A 17,406-nucleotide genomic window follows, 5' to 3' on the forward strand; every position below is an offset into this window, starting at 1 on the left:
CTTCCCATATGCCACGTTATATCCGTTTAAACTGCTCGTAATTTACCACGGTCGTTTCCGTTTTATGTATCACATTATCGACCGGTTCAGGGTAAACATGTGATAAAGGCCCTGACAACAACGAACGGTAGGCTATGTAAGTAGCGCGGAATGGATGTTATATATACGCTGAGGTGTATTATATTAGACACACTGCCGTAGTTAATAATGGCGCCCCTGGTGAGTCACGATCGAAGAGCTATCGGGCCGTGACGTCTACAACTGAGAGAACCGGAAGGAATTTTCAAACAATTGTTTGCGATTGATTTTATACTAGGTTGATTTACTGGTCAGGTTAATAGATATAACTACACACACGTTACCCAGCCGCCATACAAACATTTTGGGCCCATATATTTTTGGGTAAAAGTGGTGTACATATAAGGTGACGCATTTACTTCATTGGTCTTTCTAAGTAACGTCTTTTGAATCTTTAACATTTTAAAAATTTTCCTTTTTATTTTTCTCCAAATATACCCTTTGGAATAAAAACTATAACGGGCCGCCTTTAATATCAAATATGCATATAGTAGGGTGGGGGAAGATGGGACACCTTTTTTAATCTATTTACTCTTCCAATTTGGTAGTAAACAAACATTCAACGATTTTTTATAAAACATTATCCTCACGGCTCCCATAGACCGTTGTTAGTTGTCTAATACACGATCAGAATATTTGTTTATTATGTGTCAAAGGTGTCCCATCTTCTCCCACCCCACTATATTAATGAATCAAGGCTGGTTATTGATGCCACAAGCTTTGTATAATAACATACCCACGCCCTGCTTATAACAGCAGATCTTACCCAGCGGTCCCCCACGGACTGTCTAAATTGCAAACCAAGCAAAAAATGGGAAAAAATCGAAAAAGTATACACTCACAAATATGGCCTAGTAGGCCATGTCACAAAATTTCATTAGTGATAACTCATAGGCGGGCACGAGGCGTTTGAAACGGAAAACCTTGTGTTATACCTACTGCTGTTACCCCACCCCGAGAAGAACTAATGTACATTTATTCATCAATACTGAATCGGTAATGCTGCGAGTGTGTATGAAATATAACGCTACAAAAATGGGACCCTTTTCTGGTAATTTTAGAGTAGAATTCAAGCTTTACTGACAGGGAAATACCCTCAACTAAGAGCGAGCAGTCGGGCTTCCAAAAACCTTTTACTATTTTGGTACTAGTTAGTGCTTAATAAAAATAACTGCATTCGTTTATACGCACAAAAGTTTAATTTTGTTTATTTTGCTCCCCGTAAATATACCTCCAGGTTACCACGACGTTGTTTTGATAAAATATTGTGCACATCCGGGAACTTTTGCTAGACGCGTTGTGATTGGTTACATGTGTCGCACTCTGTGTAGATATTTCCAAGATGGCGGCGCCCAGTGTAAAGTGGAATAGGGTTACGAATTCCAGTGGGCCAATTCCACGGCCACGTCATGGACATAGAGCAGTTGCAATCAAAGAGCTTATGGTCGTATTTGGAGGAGGAAACGAAGGTATTGTCGACGAGCTACATGTTTATAACACAGGTATGCAGGTTTTGTTGTTATTGTCATATTTTGAAATCAAACTTTTGGATATTTCTTGAAGCTTTCATGTATGGTTTATGGTTTAGCTTTTAAAAATCGTTAACTATGCTTGGTAATGTAATTATAAGTCATGTGTGACTAAGTTAAATAAAATAATATGTTGAACTGTGACATCTACACTACCTGTAAATTATGTTTATTGTTGAACGTCTGTCGATTTATGTGCATACAGTGTAATTTGGTATTCCTGTTTGATTCGAGATGCATCGACAATGTCTATCTACCAACTGCAATATTTAGAACCCAAAATATTTCTGCAACATTTGTCATCGTACAGTAAAATAACCATTATAGCCATTTTTAAATATACATTCATTTTTCTATATACTGAATTTATCCAATTAAATTGGAATACTAGTATTATTACTCTTGCTGCTTTTAATAAAAGTATTATCTGGAAGGGTAGCTATATGCTTTGCATACAATTTCAGATTTTTTCCCAAAATCTGTTTTTTCCCCAAAAAAAGATATTTTAACTGTTAATAAAAATAAAGCTAAATTTTCTCTTTACTTTGCTAAACCATGCGAGAAAATTATTGACAAAGTTGCTCAGTGCAAAAATTCCATCTGGTTTACATAAAGTGCGATAAAATACACTCGTCAGATGACCAAACCATATTTTAATAACTAAACTGAATATTATTTCAGTGACCAACCAATGGTTTATTCCTGCTGTAAGAGGAGATATTCCTCCTGGTTGTGCAGCGTATGGCTTTGTGTGCGATGGAACCAGGTTGCTGGTGTTTGGTGGTATGATTGAATATGGAAGATATTCTGATGATCTTTATGAGTTACAGGTTACTGTTTGTAATTTGTTGTTTATCTGATTTTTACCCTACCTAGTCTGTTATTGAATGTAAAACAACTAGATGCAGGGTATTGTGCAACTGTTATAATTTTTGAACTCTTGTTTTAATAAGCTAGACAAAATAAACAGGTGTAAACGTGTAGAGTGATTCATTTTATTGTAGCTTGTAGGGTAGGTATAGATTGTAATACCGCTAAAAAACAGTAACTGAACAAAAAATCTTATTTTGATTGAACGGAAACAACACACTTCAGAAGTCTTCAGTTTTGCTTTCATAATAAAGACAATATGGGTATACCAATTGTACCAATAAGTAAAAACTTTTCAGGCAAGCAGATGGGAGTGGAAGAAATTGTCTCCTCGTCCTCCTCATAACGGACCCCCGCCTCTTCCAAGATTAGGACACAGTTTTACGCTTGTGGGCGATCAGATTTTTCTATTTGGAGGACTTGCTAATGAGAGCGATGATCCAAAGACTAATATTCCGAGGTTAGTTTGTACAACTTTGTAGCGGTAAAATTTACAAACAAGATATAATATAGCTATTCTATAATTTTATACTAAATGAATGAATCTGATATATCTTACCTAACTTCTTAATACGCTTGTGTTTTTGGCCGCAACCAATATTTTATGCATAAATTGGTACTGATGGTGATGGTTTGGTTTTTCGTTGCTTAAAAGATATTAAGGTTACAATGCCATTAAAAAAAATGCTCTAACCAGTGGTACAACACAACTAAATGGAATGGCATCAAGAGTATAGAAGAGCAATCAGCTTTGCTTAACAAGTCTCGAAGAATTTTGTTCTTAGATTTAGTGTTTATAAATCACAAAGAGTAGTTTAACAAAAAGTCAATTTCAGACATGGATGTTGTTTGTAATTGTTGATAAAATAAACAGCATAATAACCAACTTTATAAAAATTGCATTTGTTTGTATTAGATATTTGAACGACTTGTATACACTTGAACTTCGAAATCTAAATGCCATCTCATGGGAAGTCCCCCCCACTTATGGGTCTCCTCCACCCCCACGCGAGTCGCATACTGCCGTGGCTTGGAAAGACTCCAATGGTCATCAGCGACTCATCGTTTATGGAGGAATGAACGGATCTCGACTTGGAGATTTATGGATGCTTGACGTTGGTATGTGTGAGCTGCTGGTGTGGTCACTGCTATCTTCTTCTTATTTGTATAATAAGTAAAATATATTTTAGGCAATTTAAAAATGTGAATTTTAAAGCTTTATAAACTTTTTCAGAGTTTGTTTTAGGTATATTATATCCTTCAGAAGTATTTGGATCACTTTGGGGTTTATAGTGATTAGTGATATTTATTTGTCACAACAACCAACTAATCAGTTTTGAGTACTATTAGTAAAAAGCACATTTTTTAATTATGAATTTGAATTTTCTTTAGGACCAATGTCGTGGAGCTGTCCTATTGTACCTTCATCTGGACCAAGTCCATTACCACGCAGTCTGCACAGTGCAATCTGTATTGATGATAAGATGTATGTGTTTGGAGGTTGGGTACCACTCGTAATTGATGAGATGAAACCATCAAGTCATGAGAAGGAATGGAAATGCAGTGATACTCTTGCCACTTACAACCTCAAAACCTTATCCTGGGAACCTGTTTCAATAGAGGTAAATTTTTAATTTGAAATGATAGATATATATTTGAAAAATAACCATGTTTTTAATACAAAAAAAATAGTATTTAGTTTTCTAAGGTTTAACAAAAAGACTCTGGTCCTGGCTTTTGTTACAGGCCAGTTGGTGTACTGTTCAAACACCACATTTTAATATGATAACTTTTCTTTATTTTTTTTGGTAATTGGAGAGGGTGGTACTGTCGATGGTCTATAAAAGGGCGATTAACGAAGTATAATAGTTTTTCAATCAAACATTACCATAAAATTTCGGTGTTACAATTAACATTTTACATTTTGAGCAGATTGTAGAAGATACTGCTCCTCGTGCCAGGGCAGGCCACTCTTGTGTTAATATCAACTCGCGTATGTATCTATGGAGTGGAAGGGATGGTTACAGGAAAGCATGGAACAACCAAGTTTGCTGCAAAGATCTTTGGTTCCTTGAAACAAGTGAATTAAAGTTTTTTTTAAGTTTTTAAAATTGGTGTTCTGGTAAAATATCAAGTATTACATAACTTTATGCTTGTAAGAACAGGAGCAAATAAGCAAGTTCTTCCCTAAATTTTTTATTATATTTACAAATTTGTTATTATTTTTGTTTTTAAGCTATTATTGGATCTGAAATGTCATACTGTCATATCCTTGTAGAATGATATTCGATATTAGGCTACTGATTTATAGGGGTTTTCTCTTAAATAAATTAATTACAATAAAACTATTTTTAGCTGATTATCCCACAATTTTAACTTTCGTGCTTTTTTTGCAGAGAAACCACCAGCGCCATCACGTGTCCAGCTTGTCCGAGCTTCCACCCACACCTTGGAAGTATCGTGGGGACCCGTTGCCATTGCAGATGCTTACCTTCTACAAATACAAAAATATGAGATTGTCAACAAAAGTCCACCCCCACCCAAAGGTATGTGTTGATTAACAGTTGATATGTCTAGCTCTGGTGTGACAATAATCCAGCAAGTGTACTAAGCCGTTCTAGCAAAAAAAATTAAGAACTATTTTTTAATAATATGACCACACCTCAGGCACTTGTAATGAGTAATATGTCACTGACCCTCCTTTATATATTCTTCTTTCCAGTTTCCGCTCCCCTTCCCCAGACTTCTGCAGCACAGTTAGTGAACACCACACCACGCCTTGCTTCCCCACTCCCCATAACTTCCACACAAGCGAACCCCAACATAACCGGCATTGCTGCTCTTGCTGCTGCTGCTGCCGCATCCCAAGGAACAGTGAACAAGTAAGAAATCATCATACATAAAGTTCTTTGCATGGGATTTTGGTTAAAACCTGGGGTGACATTGTTAAGCTCCCATATTGGTCAAATATAGGGAACCTTTTATTGACTTATGTGGCATATGCAGTATACTTTGGCTCCACTTGTTTGTATAGACACTTCTTAGCAGGTTAAATTTTGTTTTAAAACTTGGGAGCTAAAACATATAATGTTTTTTTAGTTGGTTAACTTGATTTTTGATAGAATACCTTTGCAGTTCAGTTTTTGTAAAAAATTCTATGAATTTAAGGTTTGCAGGTTTGCTTCTTTTGGACAATCCTGGTCTAATACTAGTGTTAGTGTATACCAAATCCTTTTCAAATTTTTGTTCGGGGGAGGGAGTGTCTTTTTAATATTAAATCGGATTACCAATGCTACACGAACTCACTACTAACACACTAAGCTACAATCTATAGCTTGTCACGAGTAGTGTGTGGATGTCGTTAGCATAGTTATGACTATTTTTATATTGTCCTGTTGCCTTGTTACATTGATGAATCATCTTTGTTATGATAACTATAAAAAGCACTGTAGTTGTATCTGTTTAAACTGATATAATAATTGTACATTTTTTTAGAGCACCTGGTCTCCCAAGCAATGTACCAATGATAAGTTCCACTACAAACCCAGTTCCGACTGGTTTAATCTCGACAGAAGGTCAACATCAACAAGTGACAGTAATGAAACCAGCCAATGTACAACACACACGGCAGGTCTTTACAATGAAAAAAGGTAGAGTTTCCAATTCGAATAAAAATTGTCACACATTTCAGTCAGTTTGCACGTATTGCACATGTAGCACTTATTTGAACACCAATGTTTTTTTAGGTCCTGTTACTCAGGTCGTGACCACCGTAATTGGAGGAGTGACCAAAACAATCACGCTGCTCAAAACACCAATCACCAGCTTACCTAAAGTATGTTTTTTCCCGTAAATTTTCTTTACAATACTTCAGTCCAGTTGTTTTTTTTCCAACACACATACCAGAATCCAGATTACCAGCATGGTTCGCATAATTAGCAAACATGCATTAGCTAACTTTACTACTTTTGCTATTTTTATCATAATTTTCTAATTTTATTTACCTTACCAGTTACCCATTTATAAAACTATGTTTCATTGGTATGATAGATAGAGTTTGGTGGTAATTTACGCATTTCCTATAAATTATTTGCCCAATTTGTTTCATACTATTACCTAAACATTCCGTATAATGTAATCATATACCGACCATTCTTACATTTCATTCACAGCAAAGTGGTGGATCTATTGTTAAACTGGTTTCCAGCGGCAACACGAGTTCAATCAATCGACCAATCTCTATTATGACGTCACAGTTAGGTGGCGCCACCGGGCAGCCTTCTATTCTCAAGACAATCCCAATCATTAACAAGACGGGTGCCAACACCACGAAGCTTGTGTCAATCAACACTAAAGTTATAACTCCTGGTGTTGGAACTAAGATACTTACCTCCAACCCACAGGTAGCCAACTTTGTTCTATATGTTGTTCGGAACGGGATGGCCTGTATATGCTCTATTGCAGTGGTTCCCAAACTTTTTTTTCACCCGGCCCCATTTGAGCTATTCAAAATGTTTGCGGCGCACTTAGCCAAAGGTCTTAGAAATAAAAACGCATTTTTGCAGTTTTATCGTGTATTTTAAGATTAGGCTCGTTTAAGCATATGAAACTTAAGCATATGAAAAGTGTTGTACCACAGTCTGGACATGATTATTGCAAACCGAAAGAAATAATTGGCATTGTTACGTAATATACAAATCTACTGTACAGATAGAAATGCGAAAACAAACTTTTTAAATTTTATTATTGAACAAACACGTTGGATTTTTATATAAAACAACAATTTATATTGCAATAAAATATTAATACAAATCAATTATCTCGACCATGCTAAATTGGAAATGTTTCTGCAAATTTTCACGGCACACTTGACGGGTTGCGTCGGCGCACTAGTGCGCCGCGGCGCCCACTTTGGGAACCGCGGCTCTATTGGCATTAACTTTATTCATTTACTCCTTCACATTAATCTGTATCCAGGTTCATTAAAATCTATGCTGGGGTCTCCAGTTTGCACAAATCATCTGTAAACATTACTTACCTTTAGCATGTGTTGTATATAATTAGTTCTGTTTTTTTTTTTAATTGCAAAAAATGGATTCAGGTTTTTTGAAGTCAACACACATGACAAAAAAAACAGTAAATTAAGATGTTTTGTACAATACAGGGCATGAAAGTGATATCTAATGTGGCAGGGATGCAACGAATCATTGTAACTCCTAAACCAAAGCCACTGGTTACTGTACAACAAGGTGGGTCACTGCGATGGTGTATTATCTCAGTAAAGTTTGATTTTTAATCTCAATCGCCTATTTTCCCTTCAGCCCAACCCTCTGTAGCAGCAATAACATCAGCATTACCAGCCAGAATCACCCCACCCCCACCCGTGGTGGTTCAGACTCCATCAGCTCCTTCCCCAACCCCCAAAGAAGCAACTAACCCCCCACAAGTTCCAAAACCACCAGAAATTGTTAAAGAATCAGATCCGAAACCAGTTGCAGTTGCTACTGATGGCAGCACAATCTCCAACACTGCTCCTCCTGTTTCTAGTTTGAAACCTGAGGAAGCAGAACCTCCCGCTCCCATGGAAACAGAACCCCATAATTCAAAGCCGGAGGAATCCACAAAACTATCTTCACCAGAAGTCCTTAACCTGCCGAAAATTTCAGAAGCAAATAATTCCACTAAACCCAGCACCGTACAAACCAACATTGCTCAAACTGACACAACAGCAGCTGGCAACACTGAGACTGGCAACACTGAGACTGGCAACACTGAGACTGGCAACACTGAGACTGGCAGCACTGAGACTGGCAGCACTGAGACTGGCAGCACTGAGACTGGCAACACTGAGACTGGCAACACTGAGACTGGCAACACTGAGGCTGGCAACACTGAGGCTGGCAACACTGAGGCTGGCAACACTGAGGCTGGAAACACTGACGCTGGAAACACTGAAACTGGAAACACTGAAACTGGAAACACTGAAAACACTAAAACTGAAAACACTAAGACTGACAACTCTGAGACTGGAAACACTCAGACTGGAAACACTCAGACTGGCAACACTCAGACTGGCAACACTGAGACTGGCAACACTGACACTGGCAACACTGAGACTGGCAACACTGACACTGGCAACACTGGCACTGGCAACACTGGCACTGGCAACACTGAAACTGGAAGCTCTAAAGTTGACACGTTATGTAGTAAAATGGAAATTAAAAGTCAAAATGTAAAAGACGAAGAAGAGAAGATGGAGGTTGGAAACAGTGATGACATCATTAAATCCAAAGATCAATCTTCGAGTGCGATGGATGTTGATGGAGAAGATGCAAATGTGAAGAAAGGGTTGGAAGTAAATGAAGCTGAGAAAATTAATGATGATAAAGAAACCAAAATGGATGAAGATTTACAACCAGAGCAAACAAATCAAACGTGAGTTACAAATCTAAAAGACTAACCCTACTGTTTTCTGTAAGCATTTTATTGCCCAAATTGCCAATTTTTTATTACTTAAGTTACCATAACAATTTTAAGGCAACATTTGGTGTTTGTTGTAAACTTATGCTTCAGCTCGCTTAAACCAAGTTTAAAAAAAAAATTCTATTCCACTACGTTGCAACTTAAAAGTAGTTTAGTATTTTATGAAATATGTTAGGATTTAAAAGTGTTGGACCAATACTTGGTTTAGGAAAAATACGTTAACAGTAGCTGTTTAAAATATTAAAAAACGAGTTTCTTTATTTATACCATGGTATAAAGAGGTAGTGGTCTAGTCAATTTTACGTAAATTAACTTTTAATACTTTACAGAATAAATACGGAGTGTAAGAGTCCACCACATGAAACCACCACTACCAACCAGACAGATTCTACAATAACTGCCACAGCTGGTACAACTGACCCCACATCGACCACTACCATGGTATCTGGTGGTTCCATGGCTTCTGGTTCAGAACAACAACCACCAACAACCACAAGGTAAGCGGAGACATATGTTTTTTGGCATCAACAGATTAACCTGGAGAGGGCATGGGAAATTACTGTGAGAGTCAAGGGAAATTAAATGTTCTAAAAATCATATCATACTAGAAACAAAGTTTAGTTTTGAATTGTTAAAAAAGTACTTTTAATATGTTACATTTTTATTTATAGTAGTGTGGGGGAAGATGGGACACTTTTAGAACATAATAACCAAATATCCCGATCGTGTTTTAAACAATTAACAACGGTCTATGGAAGTTGTAAGGAAACAGTTTTATAATTCTTTGAATGTTTTTTTTTATGTACTACAAAATGGTAAGAGAAAACAGGGTGAAAAGGTGTCCCATCTTTCCCCACCCTACTATTTTCTCATTAGGTAATATTTTTAAAAGTAACCTAACTAAACCAAAATATATTTCAGTGAATGCGAGACCCCACCCCATGAAACCGCAACAACCAATCAAACTGACAGCACGAAGACTGTTTCAGCATCTGACCAATCCACACGTACTACCCCATCTACTATTATCCCTGTGCCTATGTCTGCCCCAGAACAACCCCCGACACCTGTGTCCGTTACCCCACCAGTCACAGAAGCAGCAAAGAGCGATGTTCCACCAAAAGTGGACCATGTGTGGCATGATGTGGCGATAGTGAAGTCTTCATCACTCATTGTCAACCAATACTTGGAGAAAGTTGAGCAACCCGAGCCAGATGCAGTTGATGTTGTAAACATACCAGATCAGGTTAATTTTTTTAACTTTTAGATTTGCCAATATTATACAGTTGCGTGTTTTTTTACAATTAGTGCAACATTAAATCAAAAAATTCTTACGTATTTTGTTTTTTGTGTTTAATATGGTATTCTGAAAAATAGGTAAATTTAAAGCGAACACTACAATGGCCTAGTGGTTAAGGGTTTAGATTAAAGTATGGGAAAGTAGTAGGTGTTAAACTCTAAACCACTTTTACATTGAATCTATAATATATATGTTACACTGAATGTATAATATATAACTTCTGTTTAACAATCTACAGAATGGAGTTCTTAGAAAGGTTTCCCTGGAACCAGGAACAGCATACAAGTTCCGCGTTGCAGCAATCAACGAATGTGGTCGTGGTCCTTTCTCTGATGTTTCAGCATTTAAAACATGTCTGCCTGGTTTCCCCGGAGCTCCATCTGCTATCAAAATCAGCAAGACCATGGAAGGTGCTTCAATATCTTGGGAGCCACCCACGAGCACAAATGGGACGATACAGGAATACTCGGTCTACTTAGCTGTGAAAAGTTCACAAGCAAGACAGAATCCAAATAACATGCAATTTGTGAGGTATTTATTTCATTAATCATACCAGCAGTAATAAATATCCAGTGTTAAACCACAAATTACCCATACTAAAATTCAAAACAGTACATACTTTGTCTTTATTTATGTTCAATTTGATATCATATATTATAATATATTCAAGATATTTGCTACTGCATGCATACTCGCTATTGCATGCATCTATAAGTAATCACCTCCACTGCATACAGGGTGTACCTGGGAAGTTTGCCAAGGTGTGTGGTTCCTCATGCTCACCTTGGTTCAGCACATATTGACTGCTCCACCAAACCAGCCATCATATTCAGGATAGCAGCAAAGAACCAAAAAGGTTACGGACCAGCTACCCAAGTCAGGTGGCTACAAGGTACGGCAATAGTTTTTGTGATATAAAAGGAAAAAGCAAAAGCCAGTGTATAAATTTTGTTTCACCAGATGCTTCAAAAGTTGACACTCAAAGGCAAGCCTTTAAACGCACTGTTCCAGGGCAAGAAAGGTAAGGCTTTCTAAATCTACTTGCATTAATGTTGATTTAATTCATTGCTGTACTCTAATCACGCCAGTGAACTTATCGTGACGTCACATTAATTTTCTTATTTTATTTTCAGTTCTGTGAAGAAGTCAAGATTAGAAGTTTAAAACTGACGTGTTGTCTTCCTTCAGCATACAGACACACCACATGGGCAAAAACACAAGCGACACGCTGTACATACAACACCTCCGAAAAACTTATGCCTTTTTTCCTTCTACTCTATTTTTCGAGCCATTTCGCAGTTTGCTGTACAGTTCTGTTTATAGTATATTCATTTCTTCACTTTTATGTAACCAAGAATGGCCGTATGTAGTTGCGACCATGATATACGCATTGCATCGGCTTATAATTTTCAGGGAAATCTCGTTGTAGCAGAACGAGCCAGTTCCGAACACAAAGTCAGCAGTATGAGCGCTTTCTGCCGGTGTACGCCTACATTGCCACTTGTGTGGTCCTGCTTTTGTTTCAATTTGATTATGATACACATATTTTCTGTGTACACTTCGCGCCGTTTTTTTGCTAAAAAATAAATGTGTAGAAATATTTTACGAAAAAAAATGACCATGAGGTTTCGTTGACACAAGAAGAACAATGTGGATGTGTTAGGATTTCGTATGGATCGGTTAAAGCCGTCAGCTAAATGTTATCATTTTTAGTATTCGCTAGACGGTGCTAACGAGCTGCATTTCGGCTAGATTTAAAAATAAACGTCCTCTAACTCAAAGCGGGCAAATTTTAATCCTGATTGGGAAAAAATGCTTATTTCTGGTAAAAATGCCATTTTAAATACTATGATGCATATTGTAGCGTACAAAGTATACGTATGGAATCTGCTTACCGACTGTAAAGGAAGGTAATGACAGATATGTTTGCTGTATTGTCAATACACCATTAATATTTAATTTTAAAAAACAACCTCTTCGGTCAACGCAATAATAATGTTCTTAGAATATGTGCGCTTATGTTTCGGATCAGGCAAAAACTGTGGACTAAGAAATATTGAAAATTATGTAAGGTAAGATGCAATGGTTTTGCACCGAGATGTATTATTACCATATAAATAAATGTATAGTAGTGTGGGGGTAGATGGGACTAGATTACATACATTCGTTATTCTGTTCTACGCCTCCTAATATTTGCATCAAGATCAATTAAAATTCGCATTAAATGCTTGTTCTTTTGTATTCGGATTATACACAAAGCAATAAACCGTACTGCGCAGACGGCAACGCACGCAATCGCAGCTAGAAAAATTTCCCGCGATCGTTTTATATTTTCCCGCGCTTATTTATATTATGTTTCAGGCATCGTTGCCTGGAAGGAAAAAGGCGAGTGCTGTGTTAACAACTTACGGCGGTTCGATTCTTTTACAAGTTGCGAGTCGAGAGCACTGCGTGTGGAAGATAAGAATTTGAGCTTTTAGCTTATACTGCTTGTCTAGCTATAAAATTTAAAGCTACTTTAGACGAGTTAATATTTTAAGCGAATACGATTAACTCAGAAGCATATTTTATTTAGACATATTTTTAAGAAAAAGGACGCGTTGTAAAAATAAATAATTTTTTTAAGTTACAAATTTTTCGCATACATTGAAGTAAACAGTTTCAAAGACGATTTATGTATTTCGCCGTAAATAATGGAACGAATATAATTAAAGCATTCCGCTCTAATAATCCGCGATTACAGAGATGAGAGTTGTATTTGTTTCTTTGGTGAAACTGTTAAACAGATTGTATACTCAGTACTTTGGTAAAAATAGTAAATAATTCTTATAGTCGATGACTAGTTTCGTGGTGAAAATATTAGGTGATTCTTATTTCTTTCAGAAATTTATAAGTGTGGTAATAGGTGGCCTTTTCTGCAGCTAAACTCACAATCAAAATGGCCTTTACTGGTACGATGGGATATGAATCGTCTGCGGCGTTCGCTCTTCCGCACCCACCGTACGAAGTCAAAGATTCGTCGATCTCCCAAGATGTGATTATTCCGCAGTCGTATACAACGTTTCAACCCCACCCCAACATTGAACAACAGCAGTTGCCTGCCACGCAAACCATTTGGACCCCGTGCACCTCAAGCAGTCCCCCAAGCCAGTACAAATACCAGTACAGTGCATGGCCGACCTCGCCTTCTCTAAACTTCAACCTCCCAGTAAGCTTCCCCCATCACGCCCTGCATTCGTCGCATCAGCATTTCTTCCCGTACACTGCGTTGCAGCATCCTCAGGCCGAAGTACGCGTCGACCTCACCTGTAAATGGACCAAGCCACTAACAAATTTGTACGAGAACGCAGACGCTTGCCAGCAGTACCCCAAGGTCGACAACCAGCATATCAACGGCGAGCCCTGTAATTTGATTTTTCACAGTATGCTCGACCTCGTCACACATGTCGGTCGGGACCACGTCGGCGGCCCCGAGCACACCGACCATGCTTGCTACTGGCAGGATTGCGCTCGGGAGTGCAAACCGTTCAAGGCAAAATACAAACTAATCAACCATATCCGTGTCCACACAGGAGAAAAGCCGTTTCAGTGTCCTTACATGGGCTGCGGAAAGGTCTTTGCTCGAAGCGAAAACCTGAAGATTCATAAACGAACTCACACTGGTAAGAGACAATAAACCCATTTAAACAATAGCTTTGATTACTCACAAGCCCGTATTATATGTTTATTATTAATTCTCATTATTTCTCAGTTAATGCCCTTCTTTATAGTGTTAATCTTTCGTTTGTTTGATTAATTTAAAAACTTACTAAGTCACCAAGATGTATTTATTAAGTCGCATAACTGTAACCAGTATCTGCTTTAGGCGAAAAGCCATTCAGTTGCGAATTCTCGGGTTGCAATCGTCGATTTGCGAACAGTTCCGATCGGAAGAAACACACGCACGTTCATACAACTGACAAGCCGTATCTGTGCAAGGTAAAACCAGAAATAGATCTTTGTTTTGCGTTTTATTTGACTTTTAACATTGTCTAAACTTTAGTTTTTGTTAACGCAGGTTAACGGTTGTGACAAAAGCTATACTCACCCAAGCTCTCTCCGCAAGCACATGAAGGTGCACGAGTCCTCTGGTGACATCATATGCGACCAAGATATGACGTCAGCAGTTACGTCAATCTCCTCCATTCTGGCGCCGGATAGCAACAACAATATCTCTCACGGGGAAGCGTCATCACCGGAGCACAAAATTCGCGATCAAGTCACATCACTCTCGCCTCCGGCTCTTTCGCCATCTTCCATCGGAAGCGAGGCAATGTCTTCTCCTGCATCCACATGCGACGACAGAGGTCCTCTTCTTCCGATATCGGAGGTCTCGCCATTCCGTTACTCTGGCCATTCAACACAAAGAGAAGTGCAGAAACATGATACCGCGGAACCCTATGCTGTGCTACCACATACCCCTGTCAATAACTGGCAGTTCCCTGTGAGCCAAGATCAGCAGATTATAACATACGTCGCAAACGAAAAATCATTTCATCCCACCAGCGCCAACGTGGAGCCAGCCTACACCCACTTCTCACAAGGCGCCCAGCAGCCGTATTACCCCAGTATGCACCAAATTCAGAACACTTACGGTCACTTTAGCACCTCCACCAGTTCGTTTCACCCGTTTTCACACCACACTTCGAACACACCTGCTGTCTTCGGCCCCGAGACAGTATTTTAGGGCACGCTGCATGATTTTTTTCTGTGGGTTTTAGTTTTTATTTCACTTCAACCATTTTTTTAGTTTTGGAGGGCCGCCATTTTGTTTACGCACATCGTCTCGCACATTCCCACCCACACAATTTTATAACATGTATTTGAAGAGCCAATATATATGTGTGTGTATATATTTGGTTATAAACTTGCCTTCTCTGCACTTTTTCTTTTCGTTTTGTTTTCCCGGCATCCCAAGCAGTGCCTTACACAAGTCGTGGCTTACTTTGTAACAAGCTGAACGGCATTTTGTCATTCGCACCTGTGTTATTTTTTCACCTGATTTTTTTCGCAATATCGTGCCTTCATTCTTAAATTTTATGTTACTTGTACCGTTTGAAGTGATTTTATTTTATTATCATACCCTCTTTTACACGATTTTCCACTCAGTAACGATTTCTAATTGTGCTAAAATAGTAATATACGCTACGACGTACTAAGTTATGATTTCGTTGTATTTCCGTTCGCAAACAAGTTTATAAGTAAATAAACGTAAAATTATCCCGCTTGTCACTGTCAATGCTGCTTAAACTGAGTATTTGGTATTTAGAGACTGATATTAAAGGACATTTACATGTCGCCAATTAAATGTAACCAGTGTTGTATACAAGCAGTTAAGGGGTTTAACTGTTTCTTTAGCAGTGTGTGTAATTGTAGGTGGCATTGGCATGTAAGGTGTTTATAAAATCAAGACAATAAATCGCTTTCTTTTCAGCTTGTATACGACTTCAAGGGTCAGAGTTAAAAAGTAGTAGGGTGGGAAAGATGGGACATCTTTTTATTTTATTTTCTCGTCTCAATTGGTAGTAAAGAAAACATTAAAAAATATATAAAACCACATTCTCAAGAATCCTATAGGCCGTTGTTAGTAAGCCGTTGTTTTGTTTAAAACGCAATCAGGATATTTAGATAATATGTGCTAAAGGTGTCCCATCTTGCTCACCCTAATATATACAATTAGTCCCGAGTAGCTGTATACTTTATTGAAGCCCGTGATCATTAGCTTGGAAATTTATAGTTATTTTTTTTAATGGGAAAGGGTTGATTATGTATTGCAAAATCTTTAGGCGCAACGAACCGTACTCTCCAATGCGTCAATCCAATACACAGGGCGAGAGCATTTAATTGGCGTGCGAATGCCACCTTTGCTTGCTCAGCCTCATCGATTTGCATTGGCCTGTTGGAAGCAAATGGGCCTGGGAACCAAAACAAACAAAGCGCAGCGCGACCCTCGGCCTCGGTCGGCATGGATGAATGTTTTGTTGCCTGTCGTTCTGATCGATAGTACATCGGCCCGATTTTATGGAAAATTGGGTTTTTATTGTCCTTAAATAGAGACGGGCATTAATCCTGGATTTTAGTGTGCTGTGGGGACTTGCCCTGTATAACTAACGTGGGAAGCTACCGGTATTTAACGAGATCAAGGTGTTAATTTTTATTCATGCGTGGTTAATGCGTTTTTTTGCAAAAATACCAACGCATGGTGGTTAATATTTGTTTCGACTTTTAATACGATTTTCCGAGTGACTGTCTGGCGTTAACCGTTAAAGCGAATAATAAGCGTAATACTGATTAGGTCAGCCGACTTATTAAATATGCGAGGATTAGGGTCAACAAAAACTTTCGCGCAAAAGGCCGCGCTCGCTAAAATAAAGACCCCGACTCATTAAATAGCGAGCTCTCTAGAACGAAGGCCTTCTACGTTCCCTCTATGCTCGTCAAATCCAATAATTCCGCCCAAATGATCAGGCTGAATGGGGCAGGAAAATTTATTGCCTCGTATGAGCGAGTTTCGGTCGCAGCGGGTTGCCGCCTTGACTCAAACATTACAAATCCCGAATCCTCTGACGCAGCGCTCTCTGCTTAAACAACAAACAATTGTTTATAACCGATATCTCGAGCGATGCAGCTATGTTTGCTTAAGCGTGCAAGCCCGATCCGCTTACTGATCCGATCTGCATATTTAAATCGGAGTCGGCACGCATAAAGATACATCAAAATCAAAGGGTAGCTGAACAAAAGGTTTATTACGCTGCATATACATTCTATTGTATATCTCGGCACGCATGTCTTTGATCATTTCTGAAAAAAAAAATACATTTCTAACAGAGATGTATTTGGGTTATATAGAAGCAGCCACATGTTTCTGTGAAGTTATTTTTAATTCTAGTCTTTCAATTTTAAGTTAAATAGCACATCCCACTTTCAGTATAATTTTAATATATACCGTTTTATAAAACTATTTCGAAAAGGATTATGTGCTCGAAAACCACTTCGATAATGAATATTTTGATATTTTGTCATTTTCCGTTGCCTAAACAGTGACGTATTCTAGCGAAGCACTTTGCCCTCGCAAACTATTTACTTTCGTTGGTGGGCGCACAAGAA

At 38.2% G+C, this 17,406-nt stretch overlaps 2 protein-coding genes across 2 annotated transcripts; both read left to right on the forward strand.

Annotated features, from left to right (window-relative positions):
• Window positions 1-1,359: 1,359 nt before the first annotated feature.
• LOC149742872 (host cell factor 2-like) lies at window positions 1,360-12,041 on the forward strand. Its single transcript, XM_089871357.1, has 19 exons — window positions 1,360-1,580; window positions 2,289-2,437; window positions 2,777-2,937; window positions 3,394-3,596; window positions 3,870-4,099; window positions 4,410-4,557; window positions 4,874-5,023; window positions 5,200-5,359; window positions 5,973-6,127; window positions 6,224-6,312; window positions 6,650-6,880; window positions 7,642-7,726; window positions 7,799-8,912; window positions 9,290-9,457; window positions 9,882-10,206; window positions 10,499-10,791; window positions 10,998-11,152; window positions 11,221-11,281; window positions 11,394-12,041. The coding sequence occupies exons 1-19, from the start codon at window positions 1,421-1,423 to the stop codon at window positions 11,422-11,424; spliced, it is 4,068 nt and encodes a 1,355-aa protein (XP_089727483.1). The 5' UTR covers window positions 1,360-1,420; the 3' UTR covers window positions 11,425-12,041.
• Window positions 12,042-12,675: 634 nt separating this feature from the next.
• LOC149742873 (uncharacterized) lies at window positions 12,676-15,524 on the forward strand. Its single transcript, XM_089871524.1, has 3 exons — window positions 12,676-13,922; window positions 14,126-14,238; window positions 14,318-15,524. The coding sequence occupies exons 1-3, from the start codon at window positions 13,199-13,201 to the stop codon at window positions 14,984-14,986; spliced, it is 1,506 nt and encodes a 501-aa protein (XP_089727650.1). The 5' UTR covers window positions 12,676-13,198; the 3' UTR covers window positions 14,987-15,524.
• The last annotated feature ends 1,882 nt before the right edge of the window (window positions 15,525-17,406 follow it).

This window comes from Ciona robusta, chromosome 1 (assembly GCF_009617815.1).
Source record: "Ciona robusta chromosome 1, ASM961781v2".
NCBI lineage: Eukaryota > Metazoa > Chordata > Ascidiacea > Phlebobranchia > Cionidae > Ciona > Ciona robusta.

Excerpts from the sequence above, each read along its gene's own strand:
- LOC149742872 (XM_089871357.1), top strand. The coding sequence starts at position 1,421 with ATGGCGGCGCCCAGTGTAAAGTGGAATAGGGTTACGAATTCCAGTGGG. Across the intron at positions 5,024-5,199 it reads AAGTCCACCCCCACCCAAAG|TTTCCGCTCCCCTTCCCCAG; the intron begins GTATGTGTTGAT and ends TCTTCTTTCCAG. Across the intron at positions 6,128-6,223 it reads GGTCTTTACAATGAAAAAAG|GTCCTGTTACTCAGGTCGTG; the intron begins GTAGAGTTTCCA and ends ATGTTTTTTTAG.
- LOC149742873 (XM_089871524.1), top strand. The coding sequence starts at position 13,199 with ATGGCCTTTACTGGTACGATGGGATATGAATCGTCTGCGGCGTTCGCT. Across the intron at positions 13,923-14,125 it reads TCATAAACGAACTCACACTG|GCGAAAAGCCATTCAGTTGC; the intron begins GTAAGAGACAAT and ends TATCTGCTTTAG. Across the intron at positions 14,239-14,317 it reads ACAAGCCGTATCTGTGCAAG|GTTAACGGTTGTGACAAAAG; the intron begins GTAAAACCAGAA and ends TTGTTAACGCAG.